The sequence below is a fragment of the Salmo salar genome, chromosome ssa01 (assembly GCF_905237065.1).
Source record: "Salmo salar chromosome ssa01, Ssal_v3.1, whole genome shotgun sequence".
Lineage (NCBI taxonomy): Eukaryota > Metazoa > Chordata > Actinopteri > Salmoniformes > Salmonidae > Salmo > Salmo salar.
Window position 1 is genome coordinate 74,126,869 of NC_059442.1, and position 20,170 is coordinate 74,147,038.

Genomic DNA, 20,170 nt, shown 5'->3' on the forward strand with positions numbered 1-20,170 from the left:
ATGTCAGAGTGACTTTCGAATAGAAAACAATATATACATATGAGATGAGTAAAACAGTATGTTAACATTATTAAAGTGACCAGCGATTCCATGTCTATGTATATATGGCGGCAACCTCTAAAGTGCAGGGTTGAGTAGCTGGGTGGTGGCCGGCTAGTGATGGCTATTTAACAGTTTGATGGCCTTGAGAAAGAAGCTGTTTTTCAGTCTCTCGGTCCCAGTTTTAATGCACTGGTACTGACCTCGCCTTCTGGATGGTAGCGGGGTGAACAGGCCGTGGCTCGGGTGGTTGATGTCCTTGATTATCTTCTTGGCATTCCTGTGACATAGGATGCTGTAGGTGTCATGGAGGGTAGGCAGTGTGCACCCGGTGATGCGTTGGGCAGACCGTACCACCCTCTGGAGAGCCGTGTAGGTTGCGGGCGGTGCAGTTGCTATACCAGGCAGTGATACAGCCCAACAGGATGCTCTCAATTGTGCAACTAATGGTTTCTGAGGGCCAAATTTCTTCAGCCTCCTGAGGTTGAAGAGGCGCTATTGCGCCTTCTTCACCACATTGTCTGTGTGGGTGGACCAATTCAGATTGTCAATGTGTACACCGAGGAACTTGCTTTCCACCTTCTCCACTGCGGTCCCGCCAATGTGGATAGGGGGCGTGCTCCCTCTGCTGTTTCCTGAAGTCCACGATCAGCTCCTTTGTTTTGTTGACGTTGAGGGAGAGGTTATTTTCCTGGCACCACTCCGCGAGGGCTCTCACCTCCTCCCTCTAGGCTGTCTCGTTATTGTTGGTAATCAGGCCTACTACTGTTGTGTTGTCTGCAAAGTTGATGATTGAATTGGATGCGTGCGTGGCCACGCAGTCATGGGTGAACAGGGAGTACACGGGAGGGGGCTGTGCATGCACCCTTGTGGGGCTCCTGTGTTGAGGATCAGCGAAGTGGAGGTGTTGTTTCCTACCTTCACCAGCTGGGGTCGGCCCTTCAGGAAGTCCAGGACCCAGTTGCACAGGGCGAGGTGCAGACCCAGGGCCCCGAACTTAATGAGCTTGGAGGGTACTATGACAATATGCTGCCATATCATAGCGAGAGTCTCTGAAAAAGGAGCTAGCCAACATTTGCAATGATAATCAGAAAAAAATTGCCTTTTTGACCGCCTGTTTAGGTCTTGCTTGTGTTTGATATGCTTGTACGAACATGTCTTTTGTGTGGGCTACAACATGAAAAAAATATAATAAATTGCACTCAAATTTTAACATGTCGATCATATCTTTAGCAGCTACGTAAAAAAAAAGTCAGGTTCCAGAGAATCTGAAATCGCAGCCACTCCGTTCAAGAAAATGCAACACACTTGTACAGATAAAATCAGGGCTATATACTAACCAAGACACGACAGGACGGTGTAAACACACTTCTATAGAGCAAATGGTCCTGACAGCACTAAATATCAGGAATGACTGGACATTCTTACTCAGCCTCACCACTGCTTTTAACAGCAGGCTGGGAAACTGTTTAGATCTTTGCTTTAATAAGCGTTTGTGGTGGGGAGAGTTCTACTAAGCTAAAATATGGAATTGCTGTAATATGTTTAAAAAAATGATGGAGCCCTGTAGGTATTTTATAAAATACTGAATTTGGCCTTTACAACTATAGCCCATAGAAACGTATTGAATAACATTCATAAATGCAAAACAGAAAGTAAAAAAAAGATATAAAAAAAGAATAATGTTTTTGCCCTACATCTAGGAGAACTAAGAAAGCTCTGGAAATATATATATATTTTTTAACACATATTTAACCCCTTTTTTGTTGGCGCAAAACTACATTAATACTTCCATTCCTTTTTCAAACCAGTAACCGAGTTACCTTCAGACGAGTCCTGTGACTTGTGTGAGAGAACACCATCGTGTTTGTGAGAGTTTCCCTTTTCCACAGTGAGGTCATATTAGTTTGTAGCCCAAACGGTTCGGACGATACAGACAGCGCTGGCACATCAGCGTTACAGACTTCAGACGAGTCCCATGAGGCTTGTGGGGAATGAGAGCAAAACGGTCTCATCTTTCCATATTAGTTAGTAAACCAAACCGTTCGGATGTTACAGGCGTTTTCGTGAGAAGACTGATTTTCAGGAAGGGGAACATAGGCGGATGCGGTGCAAAAAAAACATCTCTAGCTTGAACTGACGGATTTTGATGGGAATTCTTTTGTTATGTTCATTAGATTGACGCATGGTTGTATCAATAGACTCTTAATGGTTAAAGTCTGGCAGAAGAAGTTCATGCACTCAAGAATGTCCACATTTGGTTTCCGCAGAGGCGAGACGAAGGACGAAGAGAGACGAGGAGTAATACAGAAAGATACCTTTTACTCTCTTCATCATAGAAATGAAGAGAAGGAGGGAAAACAGATTTCAAAAGAGAGGGTTAGACAGAGAAAAGAGAGAGGGATGTGTGGTGTGTGTCTTAATTTCAGTTCATTACATCATGTGAACAGACATAAGCCTTAGCACTGAGAGGGGGCTCACCTCCCCTGCAGTGCCCCTGAGGGTGCCACGGGTGTCTTGCTGTGATACTGTAATTCCAGCCCACTGCCAGCCAAAGGGTCATGGAGAAGATTAGAATGGGATTAAGACCAAGGACAGACCCAGGATTAACATAAGAATGTAAGGCCAATTTTGAGAAGAGACACGCCTCTATGTTACATTACACATCAGGTCGTATCCAAACCTATGGGGTTATCTTTGTAAACAAAAATCTAGATAATGTAGACAGTTTAAGAGTCCTTGGATGTCGTTTGTACCTATGATCGCAGTACAGCCGTGCTAAAACCACAATCAATCGTGCCCCCTTGTGATTTATTGCTTTAATATTTGCATCAATGCAGGAGCAATCCAAATACATGTACACTACCGTTCAAAAGTTTGGGGTCAAAGAGGAGTGGGAGGCCCCGGTACACAACTGAGCAAGACGACAAGTACATTAGTGTGTCTAGTTTGAGAAACAGACGCCTCACAAGTCCTCAACTGGCAGCTTCATTAAATAGTACCCACAAAACACCAGTCTCAACGTCAACAGTGAAGAGGCGACTACAGGAAGCTATATCCGTAAACACGACGGTAGCAAGTTTTTGCCAAAGGCTACGTGAGGTAACCCATTCTTCCGGTTAGACGGCACCAGAGCAGTGTTCAATATCATTATGGCACGTAAAAAGCTTCCAAACCTTTTTCTACAAATAACAAAAATAACATTTCTCATTGGTCAAGTCCAGGTAGTTCCTGCTCTGTTTCATAAAACTTTCTTCAGTTTAGTGTCTAACGAACATGACCCAGAGTGGAGTGTTTGGGTTTGTGATTAGACTAAAAATGGCAGTTTGATTACTGTTATTAAGGATTCAATCAGAAACCTGTAATTAGCCAAAATGGCTGCCTTTGTGTGCTGATTAGCACCATAGAGGTCTGTAATAAGTACAAACGGGGAGAAAAGGCCACTCTGGTGTTCTGTCCCAAATGGCACCATATTCCCTACATAGTGCCTATAGGTTCTGGTCAAAAGTAGTGCACTATGTAGGGAATAGAGTGCAATTTGTGATGCACAAAATGGGCAATGTCATTAAGGTATATTATTCTAGGGATTTCCGCAATGCAGCTTTCGACTGCAATACAATTATTTAGTAGGTAGAGAATGAAGAGGTGTGGCTTGTGGAGTCGTGAGTCATTTACAGCCCAAATCAAATCAAAGTTAATTTGTCGTGTGCACAGGATACAACAGTTGTAAACAGCGAATGCTTACTTACAAGCTCTTCCTCAACAATGCAGTGTTCAATATCAAATGTAAGAAAATAGAAAAAAACTGAATATGATCTTAAGAGCATGGAATCAGTACTAGGTCAGATATATTGTACCCACTTCAGCACAATTCAATTTAAGCGTGTTCACAGAGCAAAAGGAGGATTATCAAATCAATGTTGTAGCTGCCGCTGACCCGCGAAATATGGAATAATCGGTAACACTATTTGGATAGTTTATAGAGCTTCTACAGATGGACTATCTACAGACTAACTGCATGTCCGTTGATTTTCAACAAGAAAGTGGCTGTATTCTACAAGATACACAGTAAGTGTACAAAATATGCTCTTTCCATGATAGACTGACCAGGTGAATCCAGGGGAAATCTATGACCGCTTATTGATGTCACTTGATAAATCCACTTCAATCAGTGTAGATGAAGGGAAGTAGACAGGTTAAATAAGCATTTTTAAGCCTTGAGACATGGATTGTGTATGTGTGCCATTCAGAGGGTGAATGGGCAAGACAAAAGATTTAAGTGCCTTTGAACGTGGTATGGTAGTAGGTGCCAGGCGCACCGGTTTGAGTGTGTCAAGAAGTGCAACGCTTTTGAGTTTCACGCTCAACAGTTTCCTGTGTGTTTAAAGAATGGTCCATCACCCAAAGGACATCCAGCCAACGGCAGGCCAGTGGTCGAAAACGGGTCAATGATAAGAGGACAAAGGAGGCTGAAAAATTGTGCAGAGCAACAGACGGGCTACACGGACAGTCCAGTACAACATTGGTGCCCAAAAACCCATAAAGGAATGCACAACTCATCATACCTTGACACGAATGGGGTATGGCAGCCGACGACCTTACAGAGTTCCACTTCTTTCAGAAAAAAAACAAGAAACTCCGGTTGCTGTGGGCTAAGGAACAAAAACACTGGACACTGGAGAAACATTGCCTAGTCTGATGAATCCCGGTTCCTGCCATTTCTTGCTGATGGGAGGACTAGGGTATGGAGAAAACCACTAGTGCATGCAGCCATCATGCTACGTGTCAACATTGCAGGCTGGTGGTGGTATGATGGTGTGGGGTGTGTTTTCATGGCACACATTGGGTCCCTTGATAAAAGTGGAGAAAGGTTTGAATGTCACAGGATATCTGAACATCATTGCCAATCAGTTGCATCCCTTCAAGGCAGCAGTGTATCCATCTGTGAATGGATTTTTGCCACAAGGCTAGCAATGTCCAGGAATGATTCCACGAACATGACAGTGAATTCAGCTTACTGCAGGGGCCTGCCCAGTCAACAGATCTCAATCCAATTGAGCATCTGTGGGATGAGATGGAATGAGCTATTTGGAGTAGAGATCTACTACCAGCCAACTTAACACAACTGTGAGAAGCATTGGAGTCAACATGGGCCAGCATCCCTGTGGAACGCTTTCAACACCTTTAGAGTCCATGCACCAATGAATTGAGGCTGTTCTGAGGGCAAAAGAGGGTGCATCTCAATATTAGGAAGGTGTAGCTAATGTTTTGTACATTCTGTATATTCGTAGAAACAGGTCTGCAACTTTTTATTTTAAGCCTCTCGCGAACCCAATTTTGGTGCTCACCCATGACTTAAGAATTGCTGCCTCAGACTAATGCATCATCAGCACTTTGGTACAACACTGGTATTAAGAAGAAGCACCCTTTCCCCTAGCACTGACTCTAAATTAAACATTTTCATTGGTAGCACTGGTGCTCCCAACTAGAGAGCTGCATTCCCGCGGGCATGCCGTAGGATCTGCGGGCCCCGACAGAGAGCATTGCAGCGCGGTCTGCATTTTTCATGCTACGGGTAGGAGCGGGCATGCGGTAAGAAAGACAATTTTGCAATGAAAATATTACTTGATCCCCGCAGATTATTTAGAATGGTAGTCTTTCTATTTTAAATGTGTTATCAATTGTATTAAAAGCACCCCTGTTGCACTATTCACAAACTCTCATAGGATCATTCTGCTTTAAGTTCAGCAGCCTACCTCTCCTCTTGGATGTGCGAGATCAAATGTGCCTATGCGTGGTCTCAATGAAATACCCTGTTAGCTATACACTGTATACATTGGCAGAGAAGCACGGAGCAATAGTCTTTCTATGGAAATTAACTTCCTAAATATGATGGACCCTAAACTATAGCCTAACAGTAACTGGAAATAAATATTGATAACACATTTATTTTTCTGCCTGCAAATTGTCCAGCTTCTATCAAAGTTATGCAAGATTATTTAGAAATGATTGTCTTCCTGTTTTGTAAGCTATTGCTTATCAATGGTATTAAAAGCACCTCTGTCGCAATATCCACAAACTCTAATAGCCTAATTCTTACTGATTTTCATTGTTTTGTAATGTGGGTAGGTTACTTAGTATTACAGTAATACGTGTGTGTGGAGTGTAAGTCTCCCTTCTCCAGTTGCACTGGCAGTAACCTATTGCCATATGCCATATAATGTTCTGCCACACGGCTGGTGGTCCCCATGCAGCAGAAGGGGGATGGGAAGTGTGTGTGTGGGAGGGGGGGGTTCTTAATATAATGCCACACTCCAACCCTAATGAGGTCAGGATGACTGTGGGTAGGACTGATAGCTCTGCATGTCTCTGTGATGTCTCCCATCTCTCACACACATGCATCTGTGTTGATGACACTCCTTTGAGTCTTCATATCAGACATAATGATAGGTAAGTAAGGCGGGCTACAGTACAATCCAATTTCATAGAAACCATCAGGTCTTTATCCTCCTCAACTATAATGGTTTTGACCCTGAAACACTGAGGAGATATCGCCATCAATGCGTTTAGCTTTAACCAGGCTAGAGAGGATGGATGGATGGATGGATGAACATCAGTAGGAGGACATCACCCTATGATGATATCACATAACCATCACCATCAAAGCAGAAGATAACTTAACAGCATTATACTGTATCACCATCAGCAAATACCACCATGGGTACTGAATGATGTGATAGTATTACAGTAATCACATCACCCATACAGTATATCACATCACCATCCATACTGTAAGTACAGCCAGGGGGACTTGATGACATACAGCTCCATCAGTATCTGTAACTAAAACTAATTAGGCAATAAGATATTTCACAAAACGAGGATTGTAGTACAGTAAAGACAAGCTAAGTATGTCCCAAATGGCACCTTATTGCATACATAGTGCACTATGCCATGGTCAAAAGTAGTACACTATAGAGATTAAGGTGCAATTTGGGACGCACTCTGAAAAATACATTAATTTGAGATGGGAATCTGTGTGAAGTGTAGCCTCTGAATAAGCTGTACTATACGACACATCACGTCGTGTGCCGTATGTTCACTGTGGACTTAATTATTAAACAGCACAATGATATCTGGGCGTTTATATAAATCTGGAACCGTAGTGAAATGGAGTGAGTGAAGAGAAAGAGGAAAGGGAAAGATGGAAATAGAGAAAGAAAGATTGAGATAGAGAGGTAAGGGAGAGAGAGGAGAGAAAGAGGAGAGAGAGAGAGAAAAGGAGTGCAAGGGTGGGTTGAAAAGGGGATTGTTCTATCTCTTCATCACTACCAGACACTGATTGTTTAAGAACAAATTCTTATTTACAATGACGGCCTACCCAGGCCAAACCCTCACCCAGACGACGCTGGACCAATTGTGCGCCGCCCTATGGGACTACCAATCACGGCCGGTTGTGACACAGCCTGGAATCGAACCAGGGTCTGCATTGATGCCTCTAGCACTGAGATGCAGTTCCTTAGACCGCTGTGCCACTCGGGAGCCCATAAATGTATGAAAGCCCCAGTTATTATTATTTTGTATTATTCAGGGACAGACCAACATTATTCATGAAAATAGTGAACAGTAAAGGGACTAGTATTGAGCCTTGAGGGACTCTTTTAGTTATGTTAAGAAAATTAGACTGAACTCCATCAGCAGATATACATTGACTTCTGTCGTGCAGGTCATTTTTTAACCAGCCGCACACCACTTGGGCAAGACAAATTTCGGGTGGCCTGCGTAGCAGCAGTGCATGATAAACTGTATCGAATGCTTTCGACAGATACATTTTAAAAAGGGCAGAGCAGTGCTGTTTCCGGTCTAGTTAACTATGTAATTTATGACTAGAGAAGCAGGGGAGATGGCGCGGTGTCCTGGTCTAAAGCCTGACTGGTGAGCATTCAGAATACATTTTCCATCTAAAAAGGAGAATTTACCAATAAGTTCCAATAAGTTCCGCTTCCGGAGTGTCATTAAAACTAAGTAAGCCTAAATGGTAAAGGTCACATAAGAACCCTTGCTCATTGAACTGTTTAAAGTTTCTCTCAGTAATCAGGCGTGGTTTAGGCAACTTTGTGTTTCTGACACAGACAATAGGACAGTGATAACTGACGTCCATAGCAAAGACACCACTAGTTGAGTATTTATGAGGGTTATTTGTAAGTATGAGATCAATCAGAGTTGATTTAGCAGGACTCTTTACATTCAAACGAGTGGGCTCTGAAATCAGTTGGACTAAGTTCAGATCAATACATACTGATTTTAAGACAATCAGCCGAGAGAGTAAGCCAATCAAGATTCAGATACCCAATATCGTTTATTTAGAGGCTATGAATGGGGCTAGTAGATCAGAGACCTTGTAGTGGCGATTTCCAATAAAAAGACACTGTCACAGGAGAGACAAGTAAAAATAACTCTTGACAGACAACATATACAGAACTCATAAACAGGCCAAAATGGCTCTTACAGACAGGATTGATTGCGCACGCTGTGAGGGAGGGAGGATGATAGATCCCTGCAACATACACTACAGTGCATTTTGGAAAGTATTCAGACCCCTTGACATTTTCCACATTTTGTTAGGTTACAGCCTTATTCTAAAATTGATTAAATAAATAATTTGCCTCATCAATCTGCACACAATACCCCCTAATGACAAAAAAACAGAAATACGTTATTTACATAAGTATTGCGATGAGACTCGAAATTGAGCTCAGGTGCATCCTGTTACCATTGATCATCCTTGAGATGTTTCAACAACGTGATTGGAGTCCAACTGTGGTAAATTCATTTGATTGGACATTTGAAAAGGCACAACTGTCTCCATAAGGTCCCACAGTTGACAGTGCACGTCAGAGCAAAAACCAAGCCATAAGGTTGAAGGAATTGTCCGTAGACCTCCGAGACAGGATTGTGTCGAAGCACAGATATGGGGAAGGGTACCAAAACATTTCTGCAGCATTGAAGGTCCCCAAGAACACAGTGGCCTCCATCATTCTTAAATGGAAGAAGTTTGGAACCACCAAGAGTTCCTAGAGCTGGCTGCCCGGCCAAACTGAGCAATCGGGGGAGAAGGGCCTTGGTCAGGGAGGTGACCAAGAACCCGATGATCACTCTGACAGAGCTTCAGAGTTCCTCTGTGGAGATGGGAGAACCTTCCAGAAGGAAAACAATCTCTGCAGCACTCCACCAATCAGACCTTTATGGTAGAGTGGCCAGACGGAAGCCACTCCTCAGTAAAAGGCACATGACAGCCCGCTTGGAGTTAACCTGTTGGGGCTAGGGGGCAGTATTTGCACGGCCGGATAAAAAAACGTACCCGATTTAAACTGGTTACTACTCTCCAGAAACGAGAATATGCATATTAGTAGATTTGGATAGAAAACACTAAAGTTTCTAAAACTGATTGAATGGTGTCTGTGAGTATAACAGAACTCATATGGCAGGCCAAAACCTGAGAAGATTCCATACAGGAAGTACCCTGTCTGACAATTTGTTCTCCTTCTGCGGCATCTCTATCGAATATACAGCATCTCTGCTGTAACGTGACATTTTCTAAGGCTTCCATTGGCTCTCAGAAGGCGCCAGAAAGTGGAATGACGTCTCTCCAGTCTCTGGGCGAAAAACAGCAGGAGATTTTGTGAGTGGTCAGGCTGAGAACAGTTTTTCTTTCTCTCTTTGAATGAATACAACGTCGCCCGGTTGGAATATTATCGCTATTTTACGAGAAAAATTGCATAATAATCGATTTAAAACAGCGTTTGACATGCTTCTAAGTACGGTAATGGAATATTTTGAATTTCTTTTGTCACGAAATGCGCTCGCGCGTCACCCTTCGGATACTGACCTGAACGCACAAACAACACGGAGCTATTTGGATATAACTATGGATTATTTCGAACCAAAACAACATTTGTTGTTGAAGTAGAAGTCCTGGGAGTGCATTCTGACGAAGAACAGCAAAGGTAATCCAATTTTTCTTATAGTAAATCTGAGTTTGGTGAGGGCCAAACTTGGTGGGTGTCAAATTAGCTAGCCGTGATGGCCGGGCTATCTACTCAGAATATTGCAAAATGTGCTTTCGCCGAAAAGCTATTTTAAAATCTGACACAGCGATTGCATAAAGGAGTTCTGTATCTATAATTCTTAAAATAATTTATGTATTTTGTGAACGTTAATCGTGAGTAATTAAGTAAATTGTATGCTAGTTCTGAACATCACATGCTAATGTAAAAAGCTGTTTTTTTTTATATAAATATGAACTTGATTGAACAAAACATTGAGCTCCTCTCAATTTTGAAACAAATTGATATTTATCTTAACCTCTCACAACCTATAACTTCAAACATTGTCTGGCAATATGACAAAGGGAAAAGGCACCAAAAAAGGGGCACTAAACAAGATAATTTGAATGAGGTAGACAACGAACCAATTTCAACATCGCCGACCCACGAGGAGTTAGCTGAAGATGCTAGCTCCCAAGAGTTCCCCACAGAACCTACTCAAAGTGACCTTCTGGCTGCTATAAACTCACTAAGCGAGAATGTGGACACAAGGTTGGCTGATATCTCAAAGAGTATTTGGACTTTGACTGAAACTGTGAAGGCAACTAAGGGCTAGGTGCATGAGGTTGAGCAGACGAAAGTCGATCACGAGGCCAGGCTACAGGACATAGAGAAACAGTGCACAACGTTCAAAAATGACAACAAAACCCTGATCACAATAATTGAATAACATAGATTCCTAAATTTATTTTACGGCGCGAGCAGTGTAGTCAGGGTATTAGACGCATACTTGTTGAAAGATGAGACTTTTTGTCAGTATTTGAAGGAGCAGGTTGCCTTTTTCCTCATAGCTAACGACACCGGGGATGTTTACAACTCCACCCTTTGGGAATCTCTAAAGGCTGTGACTAGAGGTTACATTATTTCTTATACATCAGAGGAAGAAACGCGCCAACACTAGGCTGAGAGAAATTGAAAGAGTTAGGGGAACAGGAGAGCGTTTTTAGAATGAATTCCTCGAATGCAGTCCTTGAGAAGATCAATGTTGAATTATGAATACAATACCATCCTTTCGAAACGGATCGGCTCTTTACTTGCTAGAATGCAACAAAGTTATTTTGAACTGGGTGACAAACCACAAATTATTAGCAAGACAGCTAAGGCATGTACAGGCATCTAGAGCTATTCCCCAAATAAAAGACAAGAAGGGTAAAATAGTAACAGATCAGCAGGATATTAATAAATGCTTTGCGCAGTTTTACTCAGAGCTATATCAATCAAAATGCGATGCTACTGATCCACAAACTATGGAACACTTTCTTACAATGTTTCCTTTTTTTCCCAAACGGCAAGGCCCCTGGGCCCGATGGATATGTAATAGAATTCTAAGTACTGCGCCAGTCAAGCTCCACTTATGTTGCGAATGTTTAAACATTCCAAAGAAAATGCCGAACTCCCGCAAACATTGTATGAGGCTACAATACCACTGATCTTGAAAAAAGATAGAGTTTCCATGGAGATGCTGTCTTATCGCCCCGTGTCGTTACTCCCCATAGAAAATAAGGTGTTGACAAAGATATTGGCAAACCGATAAAAAAAATATATTTCTGACATCATGCACCCTGACCAGACAGGTTTTATCCCGAGCTGACATATATACTACAATTAGAGACGCCTTTTCAACGTAATGTATCATGATCATAAAGTTGAGGAGGTGGTAATTGCTCTTGAAGGCATTTGGCATTTGATCAGATTGAGTGGAAGTATAATGATATCGGTTCTGGACCACAATGTGGTTAGATTAACGAGAAGTTTATCTTTAAAATGGTGTAAAATAGTTGATTGTTTGAGAAAATGAAATTATGAGATTTTTGCTGTTTTGTATTTCGCGCCCTGATATTTCACTGGCTGTTGATAGTGTGTACCGCGGGTGGGACGCTAGTGTCCCAAGTAGCCCATAGAAGTTAAGAAACTGGATTCAATAGTAATTCCATTTTTATGGGATAGATAAAAAGGCAGCCAGAATTTCAAAGAAGCATTTATGCAAGTACAAGATAAAGGAGGGCTTTGGCCTTCCTCACCTTAAACTGTATTATTGGGCTGCTAATCTGAACATTGTGTCTTTCTGGAGGGAAAGTTTACCTGGGATGCGACATATGCCTTCATGACTTTTGATTGAGCAGGCCTCTTGTCAACGTTCCTCACTCCCTGCACTTATTAATAGTCCAGCATATGTGAAAAAAGCCACTTATGACTCTAATCCAGTCATTTGTCATACTCTTAGGATCTGGAAACAGATTAGGTATTTTCTTAACATACCCACTTTATACATTGACTGGCCGATTTGCCTGAATCATGCTTTCCACCCTGCATTGGATGATATGGTGTTTTCACAGTGGAGGGAGAAGGGGCTCACAACAATTGATAACTTATACATTGATGGTCAGTTAGCTTCATTTCAACAATTACAGGGTAAGTTTAACATGTCAACAAAACATTTTTTCAGATACATCCGAATCAGGAATTTCTTTAGGACACATATCCCACAGTATGGCATTAAGACAAATAATCCTACATTAGACAGCCTGATCCTTGTCAAACCCCATTCAAAAGGGTCGGTCTCTAGACTGTATGATGTGCTACAGGCCCACATAGAGGTATCCACAGACACTATTAAAAGAGCTTGGGAACAAGAACTTGGTTCAGAAATCTCAGATGAGGACTGGGTAGAAGCTCTCAGGAATATAAACCACAGTTCAGTGAATGCCAGACACAACCTTGTTCAGTTTAAGGTGATACACAGGTTACATTACTCAAAAGTAAAACTGCATAAAATATTCCCGGACACCTCACCACTGTGTGAGAGGTGCAAGCAGGATGAGGGGACGTTGACCCACTTATTTATGTCCTAAGTTACATGCTTACTGGGCTCTCATTTTTGATTACTTATCTAAGGCCTTCGATAGAGTTCTAGCCCCAGACCCATTGATCGCTCTGTTTGGTACAGTTGATGGGAATAACCAGGAAGGGAAGGCTGTCTCTCTTTGTACTCTATTAGCCAAAAGGCTCATCTTGCAATTTTGGAAATTGGAGACCGTACCTACCTTTGAAATGTGGTTACGGGATGTAATACATATGGAAAAGATTCGATACAATACCTCCAATAAAAGTCCAATGTTTTACAAAATATTGCAGCCGATACTGGATAAATGGTCTAGTCCTGCTTCATAACTGGGTTGAAGATCTGCTGCTACTCTGTGCTGTACTCCACTCAATATTTCTTTTTGGCTTAACTACACTGCTTGTAATAACTATATGCGGTCTTATACATGTACCACCTAATAGGATTTTGTTTTATTTTGTGTATGTGTGAGTTAAGTTTTGTTTTGTCCTCTAAATTGTCCATCCCCTTCAACAGTACAATGAATGTCAATGTTTGTATCGCTGTCTTTTTTTATTTATTTTTTATTGGAACATAATAAACATATTTAGAAGAAGAAAAAAAAGATAGGACAGGATAAACCTAGTAATAAAGGGAATTAACTGAAGGGCTTGGGCTATCAGAGAGTCACTGGCAGGAGGGAAGCACAGGAGAGCTGAGAAAGGTCCACTCATGCATTGTGACGAATGATTACACTTCATCTGTCCAACAAGGCTCTTTGGAACTGAACTCGACGTGATAGAAACGAATAATGAGCGCAAGGATGTGAGACAGTTTAACGTTATGACCTTTACACCCCCCCCCCCCATTAATGCATGGCCCTTGTGTGAAGAGTTAAAAACTAATTCTCACTTGTTTCACATATACAGTAATTGCCATAGGATGGTGTTACTGAAGCAGAGAGAGAGAGAGAGCGTGCGAGAGCGAGACAAAAAGGTAAAAGAGAGAAATCTAGATTGAAAAGGACTGAGTGAAAGAGAAAGCAACAGGTGGATCAAGAGAGGGAGGTGGAGGGAAGAACCAGAGTCTTGCTTTAGGCATTAATTAATTGAGCAGAAGAAAGTGCCCCAGGGAGATTGGAAAGGGACAGGAGCTGGCAGTGCAACAGATGTCTTCCGGGGAAGACATACCAGAAAGTAGTTTAGGTAGGACTGCAGTAAAAGTACAAAAAAGGTACAGAAAGCTGTTTGGACCAAAAAATATTGTTGGAGGAAGGGTCCGTTTGAGAAATGACACCTGAATAGTTGTGTGAAGGAACAGGGTTCTGGAAAGTGTAGTTTAGACAATGTGAATGGAAAGAGGACAAAGGTATGTGTACTTTGTGTTAGAATGTTCAGAGCACCATAGTACCATTACCTCACTGACACAATGAAGTCAGTTCAGAGTTTATTTAAAGTGCATTTAGGGCTTACACACTTTACAAGATAAAAAAAAAGAGGAACAAAATAATGAATGGGACAATCACTTCTTACATATATAGAGGTGTGATCACACCTATGATGATGGCTCTTATGATACTGTATCTAAGCCCCCTACCGCACCCAGTAATCACATCCACTAGAAATAGATAGGTTCATACTGAGACCAGGGCCCATATCCACAAAGCATCTTAGAGTAGGAGTGTTGATCTAGGATCAGTTTCGCCTTTTATGTCATAATGAATAAGATTATATGGACAGGTTGGGATCTGATCCAGCACTCCTACTCTGAGATGACTCTGACTCTGTCCTAAATGACAGCTTATTCCCTTTATAGTGCACTACTTTTGACCTGGGCCTATAGAATGGTTCCTTTGCTCTGCCGGTGAGAGACAATGTTATTGTCTGCATGGTATAATTACCTGCTTGTGATGCACTTTGTGACACAGGAAGAGTGGAAGAGGGAGAGTGAGGGGAGGTAGGGATGCAGGTAGAGTCCTAGGGAAGGGGCTACTGCTGGAGAATAGGGTAAACTCTAATATCATGATGTGGCAAGATCAGACCCACACTACAAGGTTAGAGCCATGCATTTATGATAGTCATTGGAATACAAACTCCAAAAAGAGGGGTGTGTGAAGGGGAGAGCGCAACTTTTCCGTTGAACACTACTGGGCTATCATCTCCATGTCAGCAGCTGGGCTACACTCTTTGAGAAAGGGTCGAGTTACGGTGAGAATACGCTTGACTCCCAAGCAATTCTACCACCTCAGTTGGCAGAGAATGGATGTTATGGATGTTGTGGAAGCTTGGATTGGAAAATGAAGAACATCTGGGAATATGGAGCTTCTGCCAGAAGTGAATTGGTGGTGTGTGTAGGTGTCGGGTGTGTGTTTGCGTGCTTCTGTTCGTATCTGTGTCTGTGTGTGGTGGTAGGCCAGACCAACTGTCTCAAGTCCATCTCAACAAGTGGAAGCAGTGGAAGCAGCAGCAGGGTGGGCAACTGTCCTGCAGTACTGTATGTTGCTGCCAGACCAATTGCGTGTCCCAAATTACACCCTATTTCCTATATAGTGCACTACTTATGACCAGAGCTCTATGGACCCTGGTCAAAAGTTGTGCACTATATAGGAAATAGGGTGTAATTTGGGCCACAAACCAGAGGTGGTGGTGGTAAGACAGACCATCTGGTTAGAGAACTATGTATGCTGCAGTGTTTCCAAAGGATTATTCTCTAGGTGGAGCACAAAGCAACATCCAGGTCAATAGTAACCAACAGAAGCCAAACTATTTTAGGCAGGAGGGAACACAGCTACATGGCTCCGTGTGTTGTGTGTGTGAACGCATCTAATCGTCATTAGTTTTCATGCTTCGTTAAGGGACTGTGACATCACATTTTTGGGGAACACATTCAACACAACCTTGTCTGATCTAAAACCCTTATCTTTACATGTAATACTATAAACAAATAAGAACAGTGAGGAATTTTGACATCTTTGTCTTCACTGATTTGTAGGGACTGAATCAGCCAATCTACTGGGAACTCGAAAGAAAGCCAGTGGTCAATCCAGAGTACGACAGAATGTCAGGGAAGAGGGGGATATTCTTGGGTTGATATAGTAGATAACTCACCTTGTATAAAGACCCTCTTCCACATGATCCTGCCGACATGGTTTCCCCCAAGGAAGATGAGGTTGGACAGAATGAGCATGGCTGTGGAGAAGGCTGAGATGAGAGCCAAACATCGCCTCCTCATGGCTGGGGAGATACAGCGCTCCTAGAGATGGGAGGAGCAATGCAGTCACTATCATAACAGTTACAGTAGCACACAGAGGAAAGAGCAACATAAGTTACAGTGACATACAGAGGGAGGGGCAACATAAACACAGTGGAGAAGGCCTCCGGGGAGAGACAGCGCTCCTAGAGCGGGAGGAGCAACATGCTGTCACTACAAGGTAAGTGACAACTGGACAATTTTCCTTCACGTTTAAACAACTATTTTCCTTATCGGTTTTCCGTTTACACGATAAGAACGTACATGTAGAATTCCAAGTGAATTCACAATGCAGATGGTCTACATCACACTTTGCTCTTTTCACGAGAGTGGCGCGTGTAACTTGTTGTTTTCATCCAATTAGAAGTCATCAAACCGTCACTAGGCAAGTTAATAGGAGATATAGCATCTAGACTAATCAATGGAAGATGGAATTAAAATGACTAAAAGTTCAAATGAGAAGGACAGGCTACAACACCAATAGCCAACAGGTAGGCTGATCGGAGTTGTTGTTAACTAGCTTCTCTTGGTTTGATGCAGTCAAGACCAAGACAGGTACTATGTAATCAGATGAGATGATAAATAACTAGCAATAAGTTAGAAACCAAGTCGACTCGTTCTGGTAGGCTCTCTCCCTCCTCCCTGCTTCCCTCGTCACTCAGACGCACACTGCATGGTCCCTTTCTCACTCTGAGTTGCTGCGCATTACAGCTCCAGTTAATAAACTCGTTTTTTTCCCTCCTACTAACGTTAAAGCATTGTTGCGTTAAGTACTTGCAATTTTTCCCCTTTATGATGATGATTGGGAGCTGTTAGTAGTAGTTTGTGATAACAACATTGTGTTTTTTTACGATCCCAATTCACACCCCTAGTCACTACCATAACAGTTACAGAGGGAGGAGCAACAAGATGTCACTACCATACCAGTTACAGAGGAAGCAACAACCTGCTATCATATCTGAACTAGAGTTTTCAATTAAAAAGCATTAGGTCCTTCTGTACGAGCCTAAAAATAAAGTCTCATTCACACATGCTGAGAAAGGGAACGGAAATGTTTACGGTTCATGACACATTTTTCAGTACTACTGTAGCTATCTGAGATGATTTCCTTCATTTCTGGTGACAGAAGTGAGGGAGCTAAACAAATAGCTGTTTGGGGAGAGAAATAGGAACAGGGCGGAGAGGAGGGAGGTGGGGCAGTGGAAGAGGGAGAATAGGAGACTTGGGGAAATCAGCAGAAGCATCCTATCACTGTCATAAAGCACACAGTCAGGCAGACACACATTCTGTTGGTTTCAATTGACCTGGATGTGGCTTTGCGCTCCACCTAGAAGAGACTAATCTAGCGGAAACACTGCAGCATACTGCAGGAGACACACACACAGGCAGCCTGGTCAGATGAGTGGGCTGGGAGGCTCGAGGGCAGGAGTAGAGGGGTGTAGACTGAAACTACATCTCTCAGTGGAGAATGACAATCATGTGGAATGTGTGCAGTGAGAATTGTAATAGAAAGATATGGGCGTTGGACCCCGTTTCCCTCCTTCAGGGAACAGTAGTTATAGTCATAACATTATGTTCCCTTTCAGTCAGTCAACTTTGGTGCATCATACTATGGGGAAATATAGTCATGCCCCAAGCCGACACCAACGGATACTAAAAGAAAACGGCCCATGGCAGACCACCCAGACCTGACCCTGCCAGATGCAGAAGTCTGGGTATTATGTACACAGTGTGCTGCCTGGAGACTTTCCAATGTCCCAGCAGTAAACACACTGTGGGCTACACTGGGAGCAGTGACATCCAAGCAATAAAACCTTCTAAACCATGTGTGCTTCCCGAGTGGGGCAGCGGTCTAAGGCACTACATCACAGTGCTAGCTGCGTCACTACAGATCCTGGTTTGATCCCAGGTTGTGTCGCAGCCGGCCACGACCGGGAGATCCATGAGGCGGGGCACAATTGGCCCAGTGTTGTCCGGGTTAGGTGAGGGTTTGGCCAGTTGTCCTTGTCCCATTGCGCTCTAGTGACTCCTGTGGCGGGCCGGGCGCAGTGCACGCTGACATGGTCGCCAGGCGTACGGTGTTTCCTCCAACATATTGGTGTGGTTGGCTTCTGGGTTAAGCAAGCATTGTGTCAAGAAGCAGTGCGGCTAAGCGGGGTCGTGTTTCGGAGGACACACAGCTTTCGACCTTTGCCTCTCCCGAGTCCATATCCCATATGGAAAAGCGGTGAGCTGGAGAAAGACAGCTCATTTCAGAGTTCATATGAACCACAGAGACTGTGTGTTGGATAATAGCATGGTCATGTCCAACCCTGCTTGACTCCGCTACCAACAACCACATTATAACCATGGAATGCATGGTTCCAGAGGGGCATTAAACATGGACAAGATTCCAACACATTGCACTTCCGCGAGACTGTATAGCCTGCATGAAGCCCAGCCCCCTTATGGGCACAGAAGGCTCCACCAATGGCTGACATAGTACCCCATTTTCCGTAACAAAACGCAGGGGCACCGTCGTCACAGCAATGTTTTTGTGGAGTTGGGCAGCTGCTCAGGGGAGGAGCACACAATCCTCACCCTCTCTATTCCCTCCAACTCCAGGAATTGAAGAGAGGCAAGCAGGGCCTAACCAAGGCAGACAAGCAGTGGGGGGATACCTCTCTCAGAGTAGTCTACCGTAACCGTTGACAGAGCACAACACAGGAACTGAGGGACATTAGACCAGACCAACGACCTAAACCATCTCCTTGTCCCGCAACACACTCAGACGAGGTACTGGCACCCGGGAGAGGAAGTCACTATCGGAAACACCAAGCCCCCTAAAGAACAGTGCCAGTCGTCCCCTAGTCTCCCAAACTAAACAGATTTGAGAGAGCAGCCTGAACACGCACTGAGCAGAGACATACAAGACATCCAACGTGAGTATCTTTTAATTCATTGGGGAATGGTTGCAAACCCAAACCTGGCTTATTAGCTTTCATTGTTTCGGTCACGTTAGTCATTTTACCTATTGCTATAGGCAGGCCAAGCAATTTGAAGAATAACTAATTTTTTGTGATTAGGAGACTTATAACAACCACACAAACTTCAGCCCACAACGTCCAGGGGGTGGGCATGCTCTACCACTAAGGGACAGTTTATGTAGCGCAACGTAAGACAGTCTTGTGTTCCAATTGTTTGTTTTAGTAGCGTGAATAGTTTTGGTTCACACAGGGGTGAAGGGAATAATTTAACGAATGAATCCGAGCCTCACCCCTATCACCTGTGTAAGGCAGGGCTTCCAGAGAGGTGTGGATTTCATTGGCTTTGTCAGGCGTGATTGTAGATCCTTCAACTGAAGTCGCTAGAGTGCGACTCCCCCATAGTATGTTGTACTGAAGTTGACTGACTGAAAGAGAACCGATAAGTGGTTGCCATATGTAAGAGTGTCAATTTGTTAATAAGTGAACAGAGGAGTTTGTTCCTCTCCTAAATTGCCTTCTCCAGTGTAGGATGCTCAGATGTATCCTACCATAGAAGAGTTTTGAAATCCACCACACCCCCTTTGAAAGAGCCGTTTGGGATGATAAAAGCTACTTATCCTTTTATCTATAAATTGTCTAGCAAAACTAGCCAATTTCTTTTTACCACTTTACACATGTATTTCGGGATTCAAACTCTGTAAACCTCATTTGCCTGAGGACATGCTAGAGGAGTCTCATTTCATACAAGCGTATTTGTTTCCACGTTTTCTCTCATCGATTACCTTGAACCTTTTTCAAAAGAGGATACGAGGATTCAAGATTCTCCCAGAGCGAAAGTAAAAGAGAGAGAGAGGCAGAGATGGAGCAAAAGAAAGAAGGGAGAGGGTCCAGGCTTCAGCTTCCCTGCCCTTCCAGTGTGATGGAGAGTCAGCCAACAGACCCAGGCTCCACTAAGCACTTTGTGTGTGTGTGTGTGTGTGTGTGGGTTG

At 43.2% G+C, this 20,170-nt stretch overlaps 1 protein-coding gene across 1 annotated transcript in view; it reads right to left on the minus strand.

Moving 5' to 3' along the window:
* hhat (hedgehog acyltransferase) overlaps positions 1–20,170 on the minus strand; it is a 113,069-nt gene that overhangs the window by 13,804 nt on the left and 79,095 nt on the right. The window contains exon 11 of the mRNA XM_045722118.1: positions 16,074–16,218. Within this exon, the coding sequence (XP_045578074.1) occupies positions 16,074–16,218 (145 nt within the window). The remainder of the gene's footprint in view (positions 1–16,073; positions 16,219–20,170) is intronic.